Genomic DNA, 21,156 nt, shown 5'->3' with positions numbered 1-21,156 from the left:
CTGCCCGGGGCGGGCCGCCCCTGCCGCCCCCACTACGCTACACCACTGACTGGGGGACCCAAGTCTCGGTCTGGTGAAGTAGCTGTATGTAGCCAGGGGACAGAAGACAACCAGACCAGAGGACGGTCAGCTGCACCTACTGATAGGGCGACTCCCCTGTTGCAAGGCCTGTTTGGGATAAGCAGGGGAGCTGCCAGTTAAAATGTTTTTTTTAAAAGGACAAATTCCTGTCATGGTTTTAATCTCATTTTAAAAGCTTAGTTTTTTTGGATTTTAACCTCCACTTTTCCCATGTTTTTATGGATTATTTATGGAACTTTGAATCACTGTACTATTTATTTGAACACAGTTTTGTTTGACTATTTTTTAATAACAGCACTTTGTACCTTCCCTTTGCTTCGTTTAGTGTCCTCATTACATAGCTCATTCCGGTCATGATTATCAATGGTGTTGGGTTCTAGAGGCTCGCTCCCAAATGGGAGCCTGGAGTGGACCCGCACCCTCACACTCCTCCAATTGGGAGGGGAGTTAATGCCTGAAGTGGAGGAGTTTATGTATCTCAGGGTCTTATTCATGAGTGTGGGGAAAATGGGTGGTGAGATAGGGGTTATGCGGTCACTATACCAATCTGTAGTAGTGAAGAAGGAGCTGAGCCAGAAGGCAAATGTTTTGATTTACCAGTTGGTCTTTGTCCCTACCTTCTCCTATGGTCATGAGCTTTGGGTAATTACCAAAAAAGGACTAGATGGCCAAAATGAGTTTTCTCCACAGATGCCTCCCAGACACTTCCCTGCGGTGGTTTTATGAACTCAACCAGCTGGGTTCAAAACCCAAGTAAAACCCAGGACCTGCTGGGAGGGTTATATCTGCCAGATGTGCTGGAAATGCCCTGGGATCCCACAATATGAGTTGGCAAGTGTGGCTGGAGAAAGGAAAGTTTGGGCCTCACTGCTAAGACTGTTGCCCTTGAGACCTGGCCTCAGATAAATGGAGAAAAACTAATGAATGAATCAATGAATACTGTGATAAAGGAAACATATTGAATGTGTGCCCTGTAATGTACTGGGACTCCAGCCAACATCTTTTCTGCTTTTTAACCAATTCTGTGATGTGTTGATGGAAATAAAAATACAACTAGTTTAAACAAAAGGCTGGCTTTGCTGCCTAATGGATCCTGAGTAATGGGATGAAATCCTGTTGTTGCTGCCTGAATGTCTTTTCCACAAGGCAGTCTTTTCCCACATCCAACAATGTATATAGTCGGAGTATTGGTAATTCCAAAACTGTGCCGTGTGTGAACTAGCCAAATGATGGGCTGGTATCCTGTCCAGGGCTGGTTATGCCTGATACTACCAGAATAGGTTCTGCCCTCTCCTACTAAAAGTATTACCTTGAAGATGAGAAATAGTACTTTAATAAGAAAAGACAGGAAAATAGAGATAAGTCAAGATTTGTGGCAAGTTCATTAATGGAAGGTCAAACTGATCTTTTATCAGAGCACAAAACAAAACCCCAAATTGTAAGTAAGAGAGAATGATGATTAAGTCTGATACCGGGAATGGTATCAAAATAAACTTGCACAGAAATTTGCTTTGTCCCTCGGATGATAAAATGTGGATGATTAAACTCGGTTGATTAAGAAGTGCACTCCATGACCTCTAGCTAGAGAGTGGCATCACTAACCGTGCACTTCCGGGCTGTTTGCTTAGCAATGCAGTAGCAAACGCTAAACAAGATGGCGGCACCTGCAATAAACAAGCATGGCTTCAAAATAATACAACTATGGAAGATATTTTTTTTCTCTTAGAAAGCAATAATAAATTTAAGAAAGAAGGCTAATATGGGAAAACAAAACAGTATCTCAAAACAACAAGAAAGATGACAATAAATATAATTTGAAATCATATCATAACACAAAGCCTGAACAGGAAGAAGCAGAGTTGAGAATTTGCTATGATAATTTGGACCAACCAGTAGTTAAAAATATTTTGTTTATTTAAAAATCTCAGACATGGCACTTACATCAAGTTAAACATTGGAAATACAAATCCTAGAAATTAAACATTTTATGTACAATCAATTCTTGTTCACAAGTGTCACTAAAACATTTGTACAAACAGCAAATGTAAGTTGTTTATTTTAAAGAGAATTTGTTTTACTTTTCTCTATTTCAGACTTGTCTTTATATTTTAACATTATATTTCTAGCTTAAAAACAGTTTTTAGAGCAGTTTTACTGCTATTCACTAGTAAAACGTCACAAACCATAAAATTCTTGATTGAAGAATGTTGGATCTTCTTGATGATGGTGTAATTAAATGGATGTGGACTACTCCAGGGTTACTCTGACTTTAAGGAACTTTGTAGCCTTTATACAACTATTAAAAAGTGGATGGCGTATGGCTGAAGTTATTGTCTTTTTTACCATAATGTGAGGAGCCAAACATTTGAGAAAAATGTACACATAAAGAGAGTTGAAGCTGACCAAAGACTTTTCAGGCTCATTGATAGTAAGAAATTAAACTTGTTGAACGATTAGTGGTGATGTGCCTTTCTTATTTCTTCAGCAATATGACACAGTAGAAGAAAAGAATTTAAGGAAAGTATACAGTATCCACATGTTTGCAACAGGAAGGTCGGTTTAAAATTTCTGCACTGTTTAGGCTGATTAATGAAAGACACGTAAATAATGAAGCACCTTAAAATGCTTTTGAAGTCATACAGCATGTAACACAGCATGGACGGAACTTTCAATATTAGCTAATTCTTGCCACAAAATAAATACATTTAATAGAGATTAGTAGGCATTCCTTTATGGCAATCATTTCTTAGCATTTCCAATAAGCGGACAAATTTTTTGTTGTTGCCCACATAACACTTGTTCGTCACTGAATCATTTGATGATCCTGTTGTGATGCACTAGCTATAGAGTTTTGGTGCATTTAATTTACTTCAAAAAATCTTCTTGGTGTTCATGTTAAATCAAAAGCAGCAGAATGACTAGGAAGCACAATCTCTGAAGGACTGTTGCCGGTTCACTTCCAGAACACAAGCTACCAGCATGAAGAATGATTCCTGTAAAAGAAAGAAGGATAAGACTGTAATGCAAAATACAGACATTGGCATCAAATGATCACTCGTCTGGATTTCAGAAAGTGTGAGTCAGACAAGGAAATATCCACATCATTAGTTTATCATATACGGTAAGTGCAGCATGATCTTATATGTTAATTTCAGTCTAGCTAAAGCAGTGTTTCCCAAACTCGGTTCTGGGGACCGCCTGTGGCTGCAGGTTTTTGTTCCAACCAGATTCCCAATCAGTGACAACACCTGATAGCACTGATCTCATGTAATTAGCTGGGGTTTTTTTCTTTTATTCGACATTCAGAAAAGCACAGCAGCATGATTTGTACATTTATAAGACATTTAGAAATATTTCTGCTTTTGCTATAGATTTAAATGCTTAACTCTCTTTTGTTGATTTCATTATATTTTGCCCTTTCTCTGTGCAGTTTTTCCCCCTTCGTTGTATCTTTATAATGACAATTTAAAACAAGCAGAGCAGACACGCAGGCAAACGACACTGAATAATCAAAGGCTGCAACTGCTTTAGAGTCAGACCCACTAATTAATAAATAATGGATTAATTAAACAATTAGAACACCTGGAAAAGTAGAATAAAATCAAGATGAAAATATTGTTAAAAAGAAAAAAACACTATTCCTATATAACTGCTTGGTACATTTTAATATTTTTTTTTTAGCAAACTTAGTTTTCTAATTTCTATATTGTTCCCTAAACACAGAACTTGGGAAATATCAGTTCACTTAATTAGCCCAGGAGTTCAATTAAAAGCAGAAACTGGTTGGAACAAAAACCTTCAGCCACAGGGGGTCCCCAGGACCGAGTTTGGGAAACACTGAGCAACACGTATTTCAGTTTTCTTTCTGCATCCCAAAAACATTAATTTTAAACCCTTATCATCCTCTTTAATAAAACCCCTGTGTGCATCCAGTGTCCGTGTGTGTGTGTCTTCTGGTGAAGTGTGCATGTGCGGGGCACGGTGCTACGCTTCAAAGCAGATGCTTCAAAGACCGCCTCACGCGTCACACAAGACAGAGAGGGCGGGACCTATAAAATATTGCGCGGCAGATCCAATCGAATTTCGATAAATGAGGTAACAACACGAAATGGTTGTAACAACACGAAACATCCGATCGGGTACTGAGACACGGAGACCAGCTTCCCCATTGTTGTGCAAGTGTTCACTCTGAGGATGTCAGATTTGCGATTAAGAAGCTTGGCCGGTAAAGTGTAAAGTGTCAGTTGTTGAAGGGGTTTTCCTAAATATACGAATTTTCATAATATTACAATACGATGACTTTTAAAAGTAGATTTATTTTCGCACACATGGCTCTGAGGCTAGGGATATGCCCTGGCAATCGGAAGGTTGCCGGTTCGAATCCTGAAAATGCCAAAAGGTACTCTGCTCTGTTGGGCCTTTCAGCAAGGCCCTTAACCTGCAATTGCTGAGCGCTTTGAGTAATGAGAAAAGCGCTATATAAATGCAAAGAATTATTATTATTATTATCAGTTGCTGATGAGAATCTGCTGATTGCCCACTGTTGTGACAGAAAATTAAATGCATATTATGGACAGCAAAGCCAGTATTACTGTCAGAGAAAATTACTGGCATTTTACGGGAAAAATTTAATGAGGTAAAAGGTCCCTTGCCATTTAATATAGACTGTTCCTACTAATGTTTATGGACTACTGTTCTAGCGCCCGTTATTGTAACGGGCTTAATGTCTAGTCCCTGTATAAGACAGTGTGTGCTCAATAATAGTCTGGAGGCCTGTCCAGTGCTGCCTTTCAGCCTTTACCCCTGATATGCAAAGATAAGCTCAGGGCCCTGCAAACTAGAACTGGATGATGCAGGTTCAATAATGAATACTTGGTGTGATACACTAATACAGACTTCCATAATCCTTCAGCTCAAAGACCATCTAAATATAATTATTAATGCACTGTATAAATTAGCTTTCACATTTGTGTGTCAGGTATGATGTTTATTTAGACAGTGAGTTATATACAATAACTTGATTTCAAGTAGCATCCTTCTCACATATGCTGCCTTGAGGATGTGGGGCTGCAGTATGGTATGTTAGTTATATTCACACACTGGTATTAAAACTGATTTATTATTTTATTTATAAACACAAGATTAAATATAACATTTTCATAAATTGGACCACAGCTCCCGTAATTTGGGAGAGGGGGCTCCAGACCTAAAGGGATTCCTCATCAGATCTCTACAAAAGTCTGCTTATTTTTTTTTTTAGCAGTCTTGACATTGAGAGATGAATGTGTGGGAGCAGGCTGGGTGGGATTGGATGTCTGAGCGGCAGTAGGCTGGGTGGGCCGAGATGTCTGAGTGAAAGCAGTCTGCCTGGAAGAACATAGAATGCATACTTTAAATCAAGAAGGCTCGAGAAAGTGGGCTGAGACTTTCTCGGGAAAATGATAAACTGGAACCACATGCAGGAATTACTGCATCATTTCAGTGATGATGATGAAGAGTATAATGGAAATTGCTGACACTGTTATAGCAATTGTGTTCTGTCATGAATTTGGGTGTATCTAAGCATAAAGTCCTAAAAACTGAACCAAAAAACCCCACAAGAGAAAAGGACCATCAATCTTCTACTTGTGTAATATGGGGAAAATTATTATGATTAATTATTTTTTTTTACTTGACAGAAATTTCTAATTTGGAAGGACTGTGTGTATTTTGTTCTTCCCTGTGATGTCCATTTTAAGAGTCAGTAGTTCCAATCCAACCAGAAGACTTAGAAACAGTTTATGAAAGAAAAACAAGCAATTTTAAAAGCTGAAATAAATTAAGATTCATTCAGAAGCATTGTTGCATACATCCATCCATCCATCCATCCCATTCCGCTTATCCAAGGTCGGGTCGCGGGGGCAGCAGCTTGAGCAGAGATGCCCAGACTTCCCTCTCCCCGGCCACTTCTTCTAGCTCTTCCAGGAGAATCCCGAGGCGTTCCCAGGCCAGCCGGGAGACATAGTCCCTCCAGCATGTCCTGGGTCTTCCCCGGAGCCTCCTCCTGGTTGGACGTGCCCGGAACACCTCACCAGGGAGGCGTCCAGGAGGCATCCTGATCAGATGCCCGAGCCACCTCATCTGACTCCTCTCGATGCGGAGGAGCAGCGGTTCTACTCTGAGCCCCTCCCGGATGACTGAGCTTCTCACCCTATCTTTAAGGGAGAGCCCAGACACCCTGCGGAGGAAACTCATTTCAGCCGCTTGTATTCGCGATCTCGTTCTTTCGGTCACTACCCATAGCTCATGACCATAGGTGAGGGTAGGAACAGAGTTTATGAAAGAAAAACAAGCAATTTTAAAAGCTGAAATAAATTAAGATTCATTCAGAAGCATTGTTGCATACAAAATAGAAAAAACAACATTAAAAAGTTGTAATATATTGAACTGTTATAAAGAACTGGTCTGCTTCACAGTAAGCATCACTCAGGCAAGCCGAGAAAGACAACTACTGTACTGCTTACGTCAAAATCTCGCTGAAATCAACTACAACCTCCTCAGTTTAAGGGGAGAAGTTGTATTCTACTAAGAGGAGACTCTTATCGGCAGAACTATTGAAATGAAAGAATAAAATTATTGAAACATAACAGATGAGCCAGTAGTGTTCAGGAGTGAAATTTTAATTTAGAGATCAGACAAAGTCTCTTTTACACTTCCATTGCAATTGAGTTCATAACTTGCCTCCTTTAAATTCAGTTACCCACCCAGTTTTTAGTTTGTTTTACACAACATATTATGAAATCAGGTTAAATTTCTTTATTTGACCACTAAAAACTCACTGCACAGATTTATAACACATACGCTAGAGGAGCACATACTAAATTTGATTCATAAACAAGTCAACAATCGAGTTTTACATGAACATTCATCTGATCTTATCACCACATGTTAACAACATTTTTATGCTAACAGTGCACAGTAATTGTTGCTTCATTAATTTAATTTCAAACTGCTCAATAACAGAATCAAAGATTTATTTCTACCATATATTGAACTTAAACATTTGTGCTGTGCTGCTCTGCATGTTACATGCACTCATCCTGCATCTCCAACCTGAATTCACTTGCTAGATGAGGCAATCACTCAGGAAAAATTTAATTGTTTGTTTTTTTGTAAAGGTGGATAAAGTTGGGTTGTTTCTTGGATGTTGTAAAAAAGTGAATTTTACTTTAATTTCTTTAGATTTCTTTTTTTATCCATTAACCTATTTATTAATGAAGATACATATGTATTAAAACCTGATTTTTCACTTAATGGGAATTTGTTTCTGGCTTTATTTTCCTACACCAATGGGTGTTCTCAAACTTTTCTTCCTGGATATTGCATTTTGTTACTCTATTTTCAATTACAGTATGGACCCCTACTGTACATCCAACTGATGTATTACTGACTCACATTTTTCTGACGTGACTAAAACCATTTATACTTTTTAGATAGATATTTGTCCACAGGAGGAAATATATTCTTTTTACTTCATTGGTAACCGCTATTGTCCCAAACTGAATTAGGATAGAATCTGAGATATAGTCCTGATAGTTTTTGGGATTGGTGGCTGTGGTTGACGGCTTGCCCTGCGGTAAATTTGCCATTGGGTGAGAAAGAAATATGAACTACAACAACACTACAAAAATACAACATTTACTATATATCACTTGAGTTGTGTCTAATAACTATTTCAGCATCCATAAGCCTGTTTGGGTTTCATTTTTAATTGCATGATATTGTAAAATTCTATTAAGAAACATGGATTTTATATACTTTAATAATGTAATGTAATTACACTCTATTATCACTGTTATTCTGAATGTTTCATTATTGCAACCATTTTTAATAATCCATAAATGAGATATTCTGTCTCTTTGATGAAAACATTAAAATGTTTCAGCTTTCAAAAAAAAAGTTAAGCAAACCCCCAAACACACCCAAGTGTCACTCCATGTGTATATTTTCTAACTGTTTAGAGGCAGGGAAAACTAAAACCATTTTCTTTACCTCACGTCCATTGTCATAGAGATTTTCCAGCGTACCACTCTAATCATCTGTGAGAAATAGTAGCGGTAGCGTCATTAATGGGGTATGTATGGCCGCCTTTAAAACTGACTTGATAATGAGCAGGTACACATGAAGACAGCAACAGATGGCACCCAGCAGCAGAACACCCCATACTTACCGACTCATAGTCAGGTAGCACACATATACAAAACAATGGTTGCCATGTACATATGCTTAGGTAAAATATAGATATATACTGTATATGCTTATTTTTATATATATTAATTAGATCTGGTTGTTCTATTCTCAACCTTAGTGTAGAAATATTTTAATTAGAAAACCTTTATCTGATAAGAGAGAAGGTTTGTTTTGCACTTTACTGGTTAAATTTTGCTTTACAATACCAGGTTGATTTTGTATTTAGTTTACTTATATTTATTAGAAATTAACTTAGTTTTAATTAATGATAATAATTCAAGTAAATGTGGTATACAGTATCTTTGTTTTTGTTGAATAATCTATGGAAAGCACCTTGAATTGCTATATAAATAAAGTTATTATTATTGTTATTATTATTAATTTCTCATCAGAAGACAGTGAAGAAAATATTTTCAAATTTTAGCAATGCTAATTTCCCCCATTGTCAGAGGTACCAGGTGCTATAGCCATTTCGATCCTTCATTAATAAATGAGTTTTGCATGTGCAGCCATGTTAAAAAGTGAGTGGCAGAGATTTTGTTTAAATGCACAGAAGGCAGAAATAAAGTGAAACTGAAGTGAAGTTAAGTGCAATTAATTATTAAGAAAAATGCATCTTTTATTTGAGTGCTTGATCATGACACAATACAGTATAGTTAAACATGAAATGGGTCAAAAATTGATATTCCCTTATATTTTTAACAGCTTTAGAAAACTGCTTTTGTTAGGTAAACTTTTCTTTGTTTTAAACAAAGGTCAGACAAGCTTGTAACACACAGCACACACTTAAATAAAACTGCCCCATGATTTTAAATGCCACACACAGACTCACACACACATATATATATATATATATTTATATAGGTGATGAAGTGTCATAGCAAAGGCCACTGAGACCGAAGGAGATGGTAATAACATCAACAACAACAACATATGAAATCAAAGATGGTAAAAAAAATCAGTACTAATTATATCCAGATCCTGGGAAAAGGTAGAAAAAACAAAACCTTTCCATGTGTCCCCAGCTCTGTCATTACTGGAATGTCATGCTGCACTCAAAAATAATGGTTCTTTACTTGGTTGTGTGGTTCTTCATAAAGCCATTGCTTGACCAAGCACCATTTCATTGTAGGAAGAGTTCACTGCATATCAAGTTGGTCCTTTGTGCTTTGAAGACTTCTTAATATGTACAAAAAAAAAAAACCAAAATGTTTCTTGTATGGTAGGTTGCAGGACACTGGCAGATTAAGAAAACCTGAATTTAGCCTGTGTTATTGTACGTAGCAAGAGTCCTTTCAAAATCATAACCCTGTCGTATTTCACAGGTCTGTTATCGTCTATTCATCATCAGTTATGAAGCCTGTTACAGATCTAAATAAATTAAGGTTCTTTCTGGAACCTTCACGTGGATGTGTCTTTTAGGAACCAAAAATGGTTCCCCTTTGGCATTACTCTGGAAAACTACTCTGGCACCTTTATTTTTAAGAGTGTTTGTTGTTTTTACTGATTTTATATTTGATTGGCATTCGTGCCAATTGTCACTAGGACTTTGTGATTAGCTAAGATCATGGAAAAAAAGTTCAGGAAGAGGTGTAAATGACTTGAATAAACTCATTTATAAGACTAACTCAGGATTCATTAAAAGAGGATGATGACAAAATTACAGGTCATTATGATTAAGGATGCCCATACATTTATTTATAAGTGAGTCACTCTTTAGTATATATATTTTTTAATATACAGAACCTACTTAATGTTTTTTTAGAACGTTACGGTTGATAATGTAAATCTACATACACTATACAATAAGGCATTAAAACCCTAACAGGCTTGAACATATAAAGGAAAATGCCTAGAATTCTAACTAGCTTGGGTGTGTTAGATGTTTCCAGCAAGATGAAGAAGAGAAAAGGTACTTATACCCATGGAAAAATGTGTGTCATTTCCTGATTGGTTGATTCTGAGCTAAAGGGCTTTTTTTGTAAAGTTTAAAATAGAGAGTATATTCTGGGAAAAAGTAAAACCCCTGCCAAAACATAAAATAAAATGTGAAATACCTTATACTGTACTGAAGAGATTAGATTTTCCTTTTTTATGTGCTTCTTTCAGCTGTACATATTAACCATCAGGTTTGTAGTGTTTTACTTTCCTTTATATGTGAAGCAGGAAAAGATGTCTTGCCCACTAGCAGACAAAAAAACTGAATTCTAAAGGAGGCAGCATTTAAAACTGAATCAGTTCACCGTAAGACAAACTACCATCAGACTGTAATAATCTAGTAGCAGCACCACTTCTTTTAGACTTTTTACCTACAGATGTTGCAGCTGTAGTTGTTACACTCTATATAATATGAGTGAAAATCACAAAAATAGTTGATTGTAATAAAACAGGAAAATGTGCATGTGATTTTTGTCATTATCGGGCCAAAATCCACAAGATAAATCCAAAAGTATGTAGGAAGCAAGATCTGAGTTGTCTATTGTAATGACTGCAGAAAACAATTGGCAAATCATCTCAAAAGAACAAATTTCAGATAATTTGTCTCATGCAGAATTATTATGTGCAGCACAGTGGTGCAGTCATTAGCAATATTACATGTTTTTCAGAGATTGGGTTTTATTCCTGGCTGGATCAATATATCTGTGTGAAATGTATGTACTCTGCATGTGGTTTTGTATGGTTTTCTGCCTAGCTATGTAAGATCGGTTAACTGTTGATTCATAATTTGCCTAAAGTGAATAAGTGTGGGTACACGTGTAAGCGTGACCTGTGATGGTCTGGTGTTCGATCCAAGGGTCAGTTCATACTCAGCACTGCTGGAAGAGGCTCTATGCTTGTGCTTGAAACTGGCTTAATTGAGTTCACTAAATGGTGAATTTCATTATTCCAAATTTTTAAAATGTGCATATTTAAAAATAGCAAGAAATAAAAATGACACTCCATCTATTGTAAACAGTAAAAATAGAAATCAGACTCCATAGTACCAATATTTAATATTATACTAGCATTTACAGAATAATATAATTGTATAAAATAGGATTATTATTATTATTTTTATTTTTTATTATGAATTATAGCGTTAAAAACAGTCTAATACATCTAGCATTTGAACTTAACTGATTTTTATATTTAGCATGCTGTTGTAGCTGATTTTTTAAAACATGTTCAAAAGAAAAACATATAATCAAAGATAAATATTAAAAAAGGTGTTTTCTGAAAATATATCTGAAAAAAAAATCATACTTTTTTTAAAAAAAAAATTAGCTTTCTGGAGCTTTTATATTCATCACTTACCCTGAATCTGAACTGTTTCATTGGTTTCAGATGCCACGCTGATGGGGTCTAATGGACATAATAGAGAAGAAATACAAATTTTATTGGATAATTATATATGCTGTAAATGTAATGAATTATTATTATTATTATTATTATTGCAATCAATAATTAAAGAAAATCAAGGCTAAAAGCAAACTGCTTCTTATGTTTATTTCATATATACTGTATGTGTATACAGTATAATGAGCAGTATACTGTATATACAGTAGTTTTCTGTGGGGCTGATTTTGCATGCGGCTGAAGATTACCTCTTGTGCACTAAAATGCATGTATTACACATTTTTAGCTTTTGTGGTTTACAGTGCATGTTACTTTGTCCAAAACCATGTCAACATGAATGCTGAAAACAGAACATTCAGATAATGTGCAATCACTGAATTTGTAAAGCTAGAAAACAATATGTCTTCAGTGACTTGGCCTGCTTCATATGCAATAATCAAGAAAGGAGCTTCAGAATTCTACCTTGACATCGGTTAAAGATGATTCAAGGTCTAGTTGGCCATCAGAATTTTATCACAGGAAAAAAAATGTTACCAACCATTGATCAAATCATAGCACAGAATCAGAGAGTGGCTGTGTGTTAAGTAGTAGATACTACAGAAATTAGAGTCAGTTGAGTACATTCCTCATAAACTGTTCAACATGAGCAAGGTCTATACATGTTAGATGATCAGAATGTTCTGAATCATTGAAAGCATCCATTGACATCTTGAGCAAATTAATTTGAAATGGTAGAAATTTTAGAAGCATTTCATAACTGTGGATGAAGCTTGGATGCATTACTGTGATGAAGAATCCAAACAATAATCGAAACAAGAGAAGAATGGTGAATTCAAAGTCCAAACCAGTTTTGGCAAAATCATATGCACATTTTTTCATTATATTGAGGGTGTAGTCCATAATGATTACATACCCCAAAAGGGCCACATAACGGATCAATATTACATTAATTTGCTATAGTATTTTTGTCAACCATCTGACTTTGGCTTCACAACGACACTCCTCCAGCACAAGTTATGATGGTTGCCCTCTAAAACTCGAATCAAAGAGATACCACAACCACTGTGTTCACCAGGGGGGTTGATCTTGTGTGACTGACAGCTGCTGCTCAATATAAAAGGATACCTCCATGAGATATGCTATGGTAATGATGAAGATGTCAAGTCAGTGTGCACAAGCAGGACAAAATGTTTTATTTAAGAGAAATAGAAAATATTCTGGATCATTATAACAAATGTATTAGTGTTCAGATGAATAAGTCTGCTAAAAAATAAAACATGTTCATTTTACTGATGCTTTTCTTTAAAGGTCACACACAAAACTTATGACCCCCTTCCCGGCATGTAGAATAAGCAGTTATGTTTTTAATGGTCTGTTCTACATTTTCCGTTTTTCCACAGAATTGCACAGGCATTACATAGAAATGCTAAAATGTTATTTATTTATTTACTTATTTTTCCTACTATTAAAGTTTTACTCTGTTGGCCTAGTTCTCTTTCTCATGGGTGGGGGTTGATTTGTTTTGAACCTAGTTTTGCTTATATTTACTTCTCAATAACAGTTACAGTTTCTGCAGGTTAATAAATTATCAAGATAGTGACTGCTGGCTGTCACTCACTATGGTGAATTTTCTGGGGTTTTGCCCAACGTACAGGTACTCCAGTTTTGATCCCAAAATTGTGGGTATTGAATTAAAATGGTGTCTCTACACTTGGTCATGTGTGAGTGATTTAAGATGTTTGCATGAGTTTGTATTGAAATGCATTGTGTGGTGTTTGATGTACTAAGTTTTAACCCAGCTTTGTGTATGATGTTGCCAGTGATAGCCTCTGCCTCCCCACACCTTTTGAAGGTGTAGGACAAAGTGGGTATTGCCCATTCTGTTAGGCTTTAGTGCCCCACCAGTCCTGTTAAGAAAGCAGATTTAAATGGACTGCTGACATCCAGCCGTACCTTTCCTCAGAACTTCAGGATCTGCCTGCACTTCAACTGATAACAAAGGTGCACATCAGATTTTGAGCTGACTTTAACCCAATCAGCAGAAGTTATACATTTCCTTAAACTAGTAACACTCATCCCATCTTGGGAAATTTCTTTTGGGACACTCAATGAACTCTAAGGGAACTCCCATGGGAGAGAAAGGTAAGGTAAATGAAGCTGAAGCTTTTCCAAATTATTTGAGTAATTAGTGGTATTACCAAATGAAAAACTGGTATTAATCAACCAAGTTAAAATTCATCTTTCTGTTTCTAGTATTTACTGGCATCCCTTTGGGTGAACACCATACATCACACTCTTCCATACAAAGCTCTCTAAATTAAATAATGCATTTTCATTTTAACATGACATGTTCTTATATTTCACAAAATGTAAGCAATATTTAATAACGTTCAAAAACTGCAAAAGCACCAGGTTACTTATTTGTCCATCTGTTTTCATTTTATTGGGTTACTGAGAGCTGTAGGCAGTTCTAATAGAGCCTAACACAAGGCATAAATCAATACTGGGTGAGATGGCAGCCCATCCTAAGACACAGACTGCCAAATATTCACACCGCTGATGATTTCTAGTCATGAATGAGTCAAACAGATTTGTCTTTAGGTGGAAAATGGAGTTCAGTATGGAAATCCACGAAGACACAGGGGGAAAAGAGGCAAACTCTATACTGATGTCCCTCAGTCGTCAGAGTGAAGACCGTGCTAACCACTAAACTATTGTCAAGAGTATCACAAAAACAAATAGCATTAGTACAAAACAAAACCATGTAAAAAGACATTATGAGGAGGTCAGAAAAGACATGTGCCACTGTACTGCCCATTTTAGATATTCCACGCTGATCTATCAATTTTTGGTTTTCTGTCATGTGTACATTTGAAATTTGATACAACAGATTCAGAGAATGAATGATAAATTAAGTCTTGGGACAGATTGAAGCCCTCTCCATGTCTGGTTTCTGCCTTGCACCTTTAGCTGCCTGGATCGTCCTGTGACCATGGTTTGTATCATCCAAATCTAATAATAGATAGATGGATGGGTGAATAATTCATTAAGCCAGCCTTTCACTCTTTATGTGATGATGTTCTTGAAATTTGTAAAGAAAAGAAACAAAGATCACTTTTAACGAAGATGTTTTCATATGGTAACATCAGTTTTCTCCAGTAGGTGGCGGTTTTTGCCAGTTAGAAAAACACGGCTATCGGTTTCATTGATGAAGATCTGGCAGTTTTAATTGGATAAAATAGGTGTGTCTTAAAAATGCATAAATTAAAAAATGATTTGTATAATTTCACAAATTAAATATTTTTGAAAATCTAAGAACATATTCTGTATTGATAGCAATTGATTACATTGAAAGCATTGATAGCAGTGTTTCAAGTCTGTGAAAAGTGTGTGAAAAGAGTGTACATCTTACAATATTTTATTCATTTTCTAGTTGTTTGCATGTTGTAAAGTTTTCTGGCATTACTTTTTATATTTTTATGTTTTCATTTGTTAATATAAAAAGTGAAAACATTCTCATTATAGTATGACTCTTAGAAGTAGGAAATGACAATGCAGCTCTCAGCACTGTTAAAAAATTCTCATCCATGTTACATAACAGACATTGTTCTTTTGTTGGATTATGTATTTGCACATACATTGACACTTTAAAAGGTAACTTGGACTTTATAGGAGTTACGATGCCCAAGTCTTACAACATGATACGTATTTTGATTTTGTTTTTAATAACTTGTTGTCCATTATTGCTGTAAGTACCAGGGAAACCTTAGGCTACATCCACATTACTACATTTTCATTTAAAAGCACAGACATTAGTCTCTGTTGTTTCTTTTTTGTCCACATTACCCAGGAGAAAATGGAATCTTTTGAAAATGTTTTCCAGAACTGTATGCTTCTGAAAAAACTGGCTCAATGTTGCAAAGTGGATGGGTGAAAATGCACACTCTAGCTCAAGTCTGACCTTTACACTCGCTAGTTCCGATAACTTTGCTGGCCGTGGACTTCCTGCATTTTGCTGAAAAAATAATAACAGCAGCAGAATACTAAAAGGGGTTGCTTATATAAAATACTATGGGCAGAGAAGCCTGAGATCAGTATGTGCAGAAAATATATGCAGAATAACAGGAAGATGCTGGTTGACAGAAGGAACTATCAATATTTCATGAGGAGAAAAAGTATTTGCTAAGGCTGGAAAAATTAGTCTAGTTCGATTTTTGTTTGTATGTATGTGTGTTTCTGTGTCTCATTATTTTTAGGAATTTCTATACCAAAATTCAATGAGAATGTATTTATAATGGGGGCTAAAATTATGTTCAGGAATTAAAAGAAACGAACAGAGTTAAGTACTGCACAGAAATCATTTGTTTCTGAAACGTGCTTTGTTAATGATCTTTTGCTATTGTTTCATTTTGTTGATGTGTATTTGTAACATCTAGCATTTTGTGATAATCGTCTGTACAGTGTCTTTGCAGTGTTGAATATAACTGCAGGTACACTTCACCATACTGCTTCCCCCAGAGTTTTTAGGAATGCATATTTTCACTGATAAGACTTGCTGTTTCCCTTTATGGTTTTAAAAGTGTCCAAAGTAGTGCAAATATGTTTTGATGTGCCTCTTCTAAATGCAAAGTGACACAAGTACTCTATGTCTTCTGCTTCAGAGTGATTATGAGCTCCAAATACTAGAGACAAGGGAATTTAGGACTTCATTCCCCCTCAGGAAGAAAGCTTGGGGCAGAAGAGACCAATTTTGGATTTAGGAGCCTAGAAAAATGGACCTGGGACAGAGCCAGTAAAATGTCAGAAGTTGTGCTGGCTAGGTAGAGAGCAAACAATTTAATGACCTGACAAGAGGGAAGTCACCTAGAGAGAAAAGTCACTGATTTAACACAAATCACTTCAAGAATGCTCTGATTTACTGCCCAGACTTTGGGAATTCAATAATATAAGCACCACTTACATGGAATCAACACACTTATTGAATATTCTTATAAGCTGTGGTGTCTGAGCACAGAACCCCAGAATGCAAATGTTCTATTTGTGATTGGTCTGAAAAAGTAGGATGGGCATGCTGGGTGCTGATGGCAGAATCGAAATAAAAAGCTGTTTTTTGTTGTTACCTAAAAGGTCTGCTGCACATTTTTTTGGCATTTGATTAAAACTTATTAAGTCTGTTTCCTTGCTTGCACATTTACTCTATTTTATCACCAAGGGCTGGGAAACTGAGCTCCTTTTTCAGCTAGGTCAATTAGGATGAGGGAGAGTGACCAGTCCCAGTAGAGAAGCTACAGTGACAGTCATACCTGAAAGCAGTCATAATGTAGTTAACTATAGTCCTGAGAGCTAATGCATTGCGCCTGTGAATCTGTATATTAACAAAGGTTGGTAAATGTAAGAATAGACAAACACACGTAGCAAAAGGGTAAAGGAACAGGGAAAGAATCTGTGCATTGGAAAGGTGATTGATATTTTAAGGAAAGTTATCCCAAAAGCCTTTCCTAGATAAAGAATTGGCACTGCAGTAGTACGTGGCATTTTGTGAATAACTTTGATTTTTACCACAGCATGCAGTAAACAACTGTCACATCCACATTTCATTACTGTTCCAGTGCTGCCGCTCTAGTTAAAAAAGTAAAAGAGTCCCTTGAAAATCACTGTCCCTTGTATATTCTGTGCTCATACACTAGAAAATGCCCATCTGCAGTCTTCTGGTATTTTCCACACACCACATTTTAATTCTGTCCTTCCTACTCCTGTGCACACACCAACTTTTATTAGCTTTCTGGGCCATCATACTGCATGCATGATTGGTTAAAGCAAAATTTTTTGAAACACAAAAGCTCAATAAAAACCATTGAACTTTATTATGGATTATAACTTGTGATTAAAAGTTTGTATTGTCTTGAAGATCTGTTATCAGGCACTACATACCCGTATAATTACACGCCTCTTGTCTTTATTGGAGAGATACGACTTCAGTAACAGATGTATTGTGACCACAGGCGCACATATTTTACAGATGGAAAAAATGATTACTAAGCGTTAGTGCTACAAATCCCTGGGGGCCCAGATGCTGCAGAGGATAATACTGCACATATCCAAGTGGGTTCAACTTTGCCAGAAATAGTCATTTGAAAGTAGTTTGCAATTTTAGTGTATTTTAAAACATTTAAATTAAACTGATGGTGAAAGTGGAGCTGGAGCTCTTGTGTGAGTTATAAAGCTTTCAGAAACCAGCATAGGAGAGCAGGTACTGTGGAATGAAAAAGAGACGGAGGGAACAAGCTGTTAGAAGTAATGCTAAAATTAAAATGTTCTGCTGTGCATTATTAAAAGATGTACAGGTGTGAACCACATTTGAAGGAGTGGCTTCTTTCATCCATTTTAATACAGTTCTGGGTTACAGTGAGTTACAGGTTATCCCAGAAATACAGGGCATGACAAGGTGGGGGCCAACTACGCTCATTGAGACTGGGCCACTTTAAAATATCCATGTCTTAGAAATGAGGAAAACATGCAGACTCCATTGTCCAAACAAGATCAACTGGCTGAGCTCACCAGCGAGAAATTGAAACAAATTCTTGATGTAGTATGTATTGGCCTGTTGCTGAAATGAAGAGTAATGACTAGAGCTAGACTCTGCCTACTAGCAGTAAGCTGTCCAACAGGGCAACAAGTCAGTTTTTTGTCTCTTGGACTGGATATAAACATTTGTGAGCAAAAATACATGCATTGACCGTTACTGGTGGTGTGCTAAGCTACTCTTCAAGATCACATAGTGAGGTGGCCTTTTGCTTATGCACCAAAAATCTGGAATTCTTTATTGATAGAGATATGCCAGGCCTGGGGTGGACAGCGTCGGTACTGGAGAGCCGCAGTGGTTACAGGTTTTTGTTCAAACCCAGTTTCTTAATGAGAATTCAATTATTGCTAATGAAGCACTTATTGCTTCATTTTAATGGTCTCACTTGTTAAGGTTCCCTACCCTCAATTGCTTATTTCAGTCTTAAACAGCTACAGTCACGGTTTTTAATGTCCCTTATTAGCAATAAGATGCAAATAACAAAGGAGCCAGCAGTTCTCCATCTAACCTGTTTCCATTTACACCTGTGTGGATTCATCACACACTATTTGGTTTAATAAAACACTTAAGAGAAAAATGCAACAGACTGAAAATTATCCATTTTAGGCTTCACATCATTTGAATAATATCCTTGGAAAGCAAAAAATCTACAATATAAAAACCTAACATTGCAGACTAACAGGCCATTACATTAAATAAGGTCTGAGATTGTCAAGGATTGGTTTCTAATTAAGCAGTTGGGTTGGAAGGAAAACCTACAGCCACTGCAGCCCTCCAGGATCTACGTTGCCCTCTTATTCTCTTAAAAACAAATTTTTTAATTTGTCTTATTTGTGGCCACATTTTAGTTCTACTCCTAACATTCTTCATGGATTTGCAATCATTAATAATCTCTACTTTTCCATTTTTTCTATGGAGGAATTGGCACCAGCACAACCTAATGGAAACACTTTGCAGCTACCAGTAAGGCTTGAATGAAAGTGGATACCTCAACTACCCATGAAACTCACTGAATCAACTCCTCTAGGACACAGCCTGAAAAAATAATAAGAAATGTCTTAATTACATTTATCTTAGAATGCCTAGTGTGGCTGGGAGTTTTTCTTTTCCTCTTGGAACCCCTGCAGATTTTGCATTTTTTTCTCCAGCTTATCTGGAATTTTTAAAAAAATGTTTCTGTCCTCCTCAGTCAACTGGACTTATAAATCAAACTTTAGAATGATTCTATATACACTAATCAAAAAAATTAAGGGAACACTTAATCATCACAGTCTAACACCAAGTCAGTTAAGCTTCAGGGATATCAGTCTGACCATTTAGGAAGAATAAGGGAAGGTGATTCAACTTCACCTACTTTGGTGCAAATGAAAGTGACAATAAGTGCACTGAAAAGACAACAGCAAGTCAACCCCCAAAAAGGGAATGGTTTTGCAGGTGATGGCCAACAGACAATCAGACAAATCCTCTCTCCTTATCCTTCCTGACCGATTCTTCTCTAGTTTTGCTTTTGGCTAGTGTCCTTGTCACTACTGGTAGCATGAGGCGGTAACCACAGCCGATTCAGGATGCATAGGCAGTCCAGCTCCTCCAGGATGGCACATCCGTACTTGCTGTCACAAGACGGTTTGCTGTGTCTCCCAGCACAGTCTCAAGAGCATGGAGGAGTTTTGGTCCATTTAATTTTGTCTAAAATATTCTTCCATACTAAACAATTGACTGAGAGACTTCATATACCATGTTTGCTACTTATATCATTGTTATGAGTCCTAATGTACACTGCAGTTTGGAAAGGAACACAATCAAGCAGCCTTGAGGTAGAGTAAGATGAAGACTCAAAATCTTATGTCAACTCTTACAGAAATTCTCTCTCAAGAAAGATTAGTGGAGAGTTCCAGTTTTATTTTGTGACAATGCTCAGTGATACTTTACTAAGTGAGCTGCTGCCCTGCACTTTATTACACCTTATGAGATAGCATTACACATGAAATCACCATTATGCTGTGTTCCTATCAGTTTTATTGTTATATCTACAGCCTTCTGTCTTGTCTGAACCCTACATCCACATTCCACACAAAGAACTATTCTACAAATTCAGTTGAATTCACTCTTTCTTCAAATTTCTGGATGCCAAAATTGATAGTATTTGTAGATGACAGTCTTAAGCTGGAATAGAAAGTCCTATAAATGGTAACAGTGGTTTATGAATAGCACCCTCCTTACAGTTTCCAGCTCTGTGCCTTACAAGACTACTTGCATTTGTAATTTGGTCATATACTGTAATATCGTATTTTTAAGTATTTGTGAACATTGCTTATCGGTTTCTTTCTTGATCCAAATAGATATTACACAAAATAAAAAAATAAGTTGGTTAATAAGAGAAAGCAGGACAGTCAAATTTGACTTATGTGGATATCTGTAGTACTAGGGTGTTGTACCGTGTTAGCCATTATGAATGTAGAGAAAAGCCAAGCAAAATGACACCTTTTATTGGCTAACTAGTTAAAAGGTGTCATTTTGCTTGGCTTTTCTCTACTTATGTGGATGAAATTCCAACTAAAATAAATATCACTTCATTGCTCTCAAACAGTATATTCTGCAAATTGATTCACTCCTGTGCAGAAAAAGTAGATATAATTAGTTCCTGCTGGGTGTCTTAATATACTTTACTCTTTTGGCTTAATTATATCAGCATGCTTTACCATCTGAAATCAGCATTATTACATATATTGTATAATAAAAAGAACTAATTATATTAAATCGATTGTATAATTACACTGCCTTTGACTTCTTTACATTTTATTCTGCTGCATTGTTGAATGTTACTAAATCTAATCTTTTTTTGCTACTGATCAACATGATAGATAGATAGATAGATAGATAGATAGATAGATAGATAGATAGATAGATAGATAGATAGATAGATACTT

At 36.4% G+C, this 21,156-nt stretch overlaps 1 protein-coding gene across 1 annotated transcript in view; it reads right to left on the bottom strand.

The window, feature by feature from the left end:
• Nucleotides 1-2,439: 2,439 nt before the first annotated feature.
• The window catches only part of LOC114651251 (immunoglobulin superfamily member 2-like), a 42,311-nt gene continuing 23,594 nt past the window's right edge, over nucleotides 2,440-21,156 (bottom strand). Inside the window, exons 5-6 of the mRNA XM_051925680.1 lie at nucleotides 11,605-11,652; nucleotides 2,440-3,074 (exon numbers count right to left, since the gene is read on the bottom strand). Coding sequence (XP_051781640.1) covers nucleotides 2,977-3,074; nucleotides 11,605-11,652 — 146 coding nt within the window. The 3' untranslated portion in view covers nucleotides 2,440-2,976. The remainder of the gene's footprint in view (nucleotides 3,075-11,604; nucleotides 11,653-21,156) is intronic.

The sequence above is a fragment of the Erpetoichthys calabaricus genome, chromosome 4 (genome assembly GCF_900747795.2).
Source record: "Erpetoichthys calabaricus chromosome 4, fErpCal1.3, whole genome shotgun sequence".
NCBI lineage: Eukaryota > Metazoa > Chordata > Cladistia > Polypteriformes > Polypteridae > Erpetoichthys > Erpetoichthys calabaricus.
This window is presented reverse-complemented; position numbering and strand designations above follow the sequence as displayed.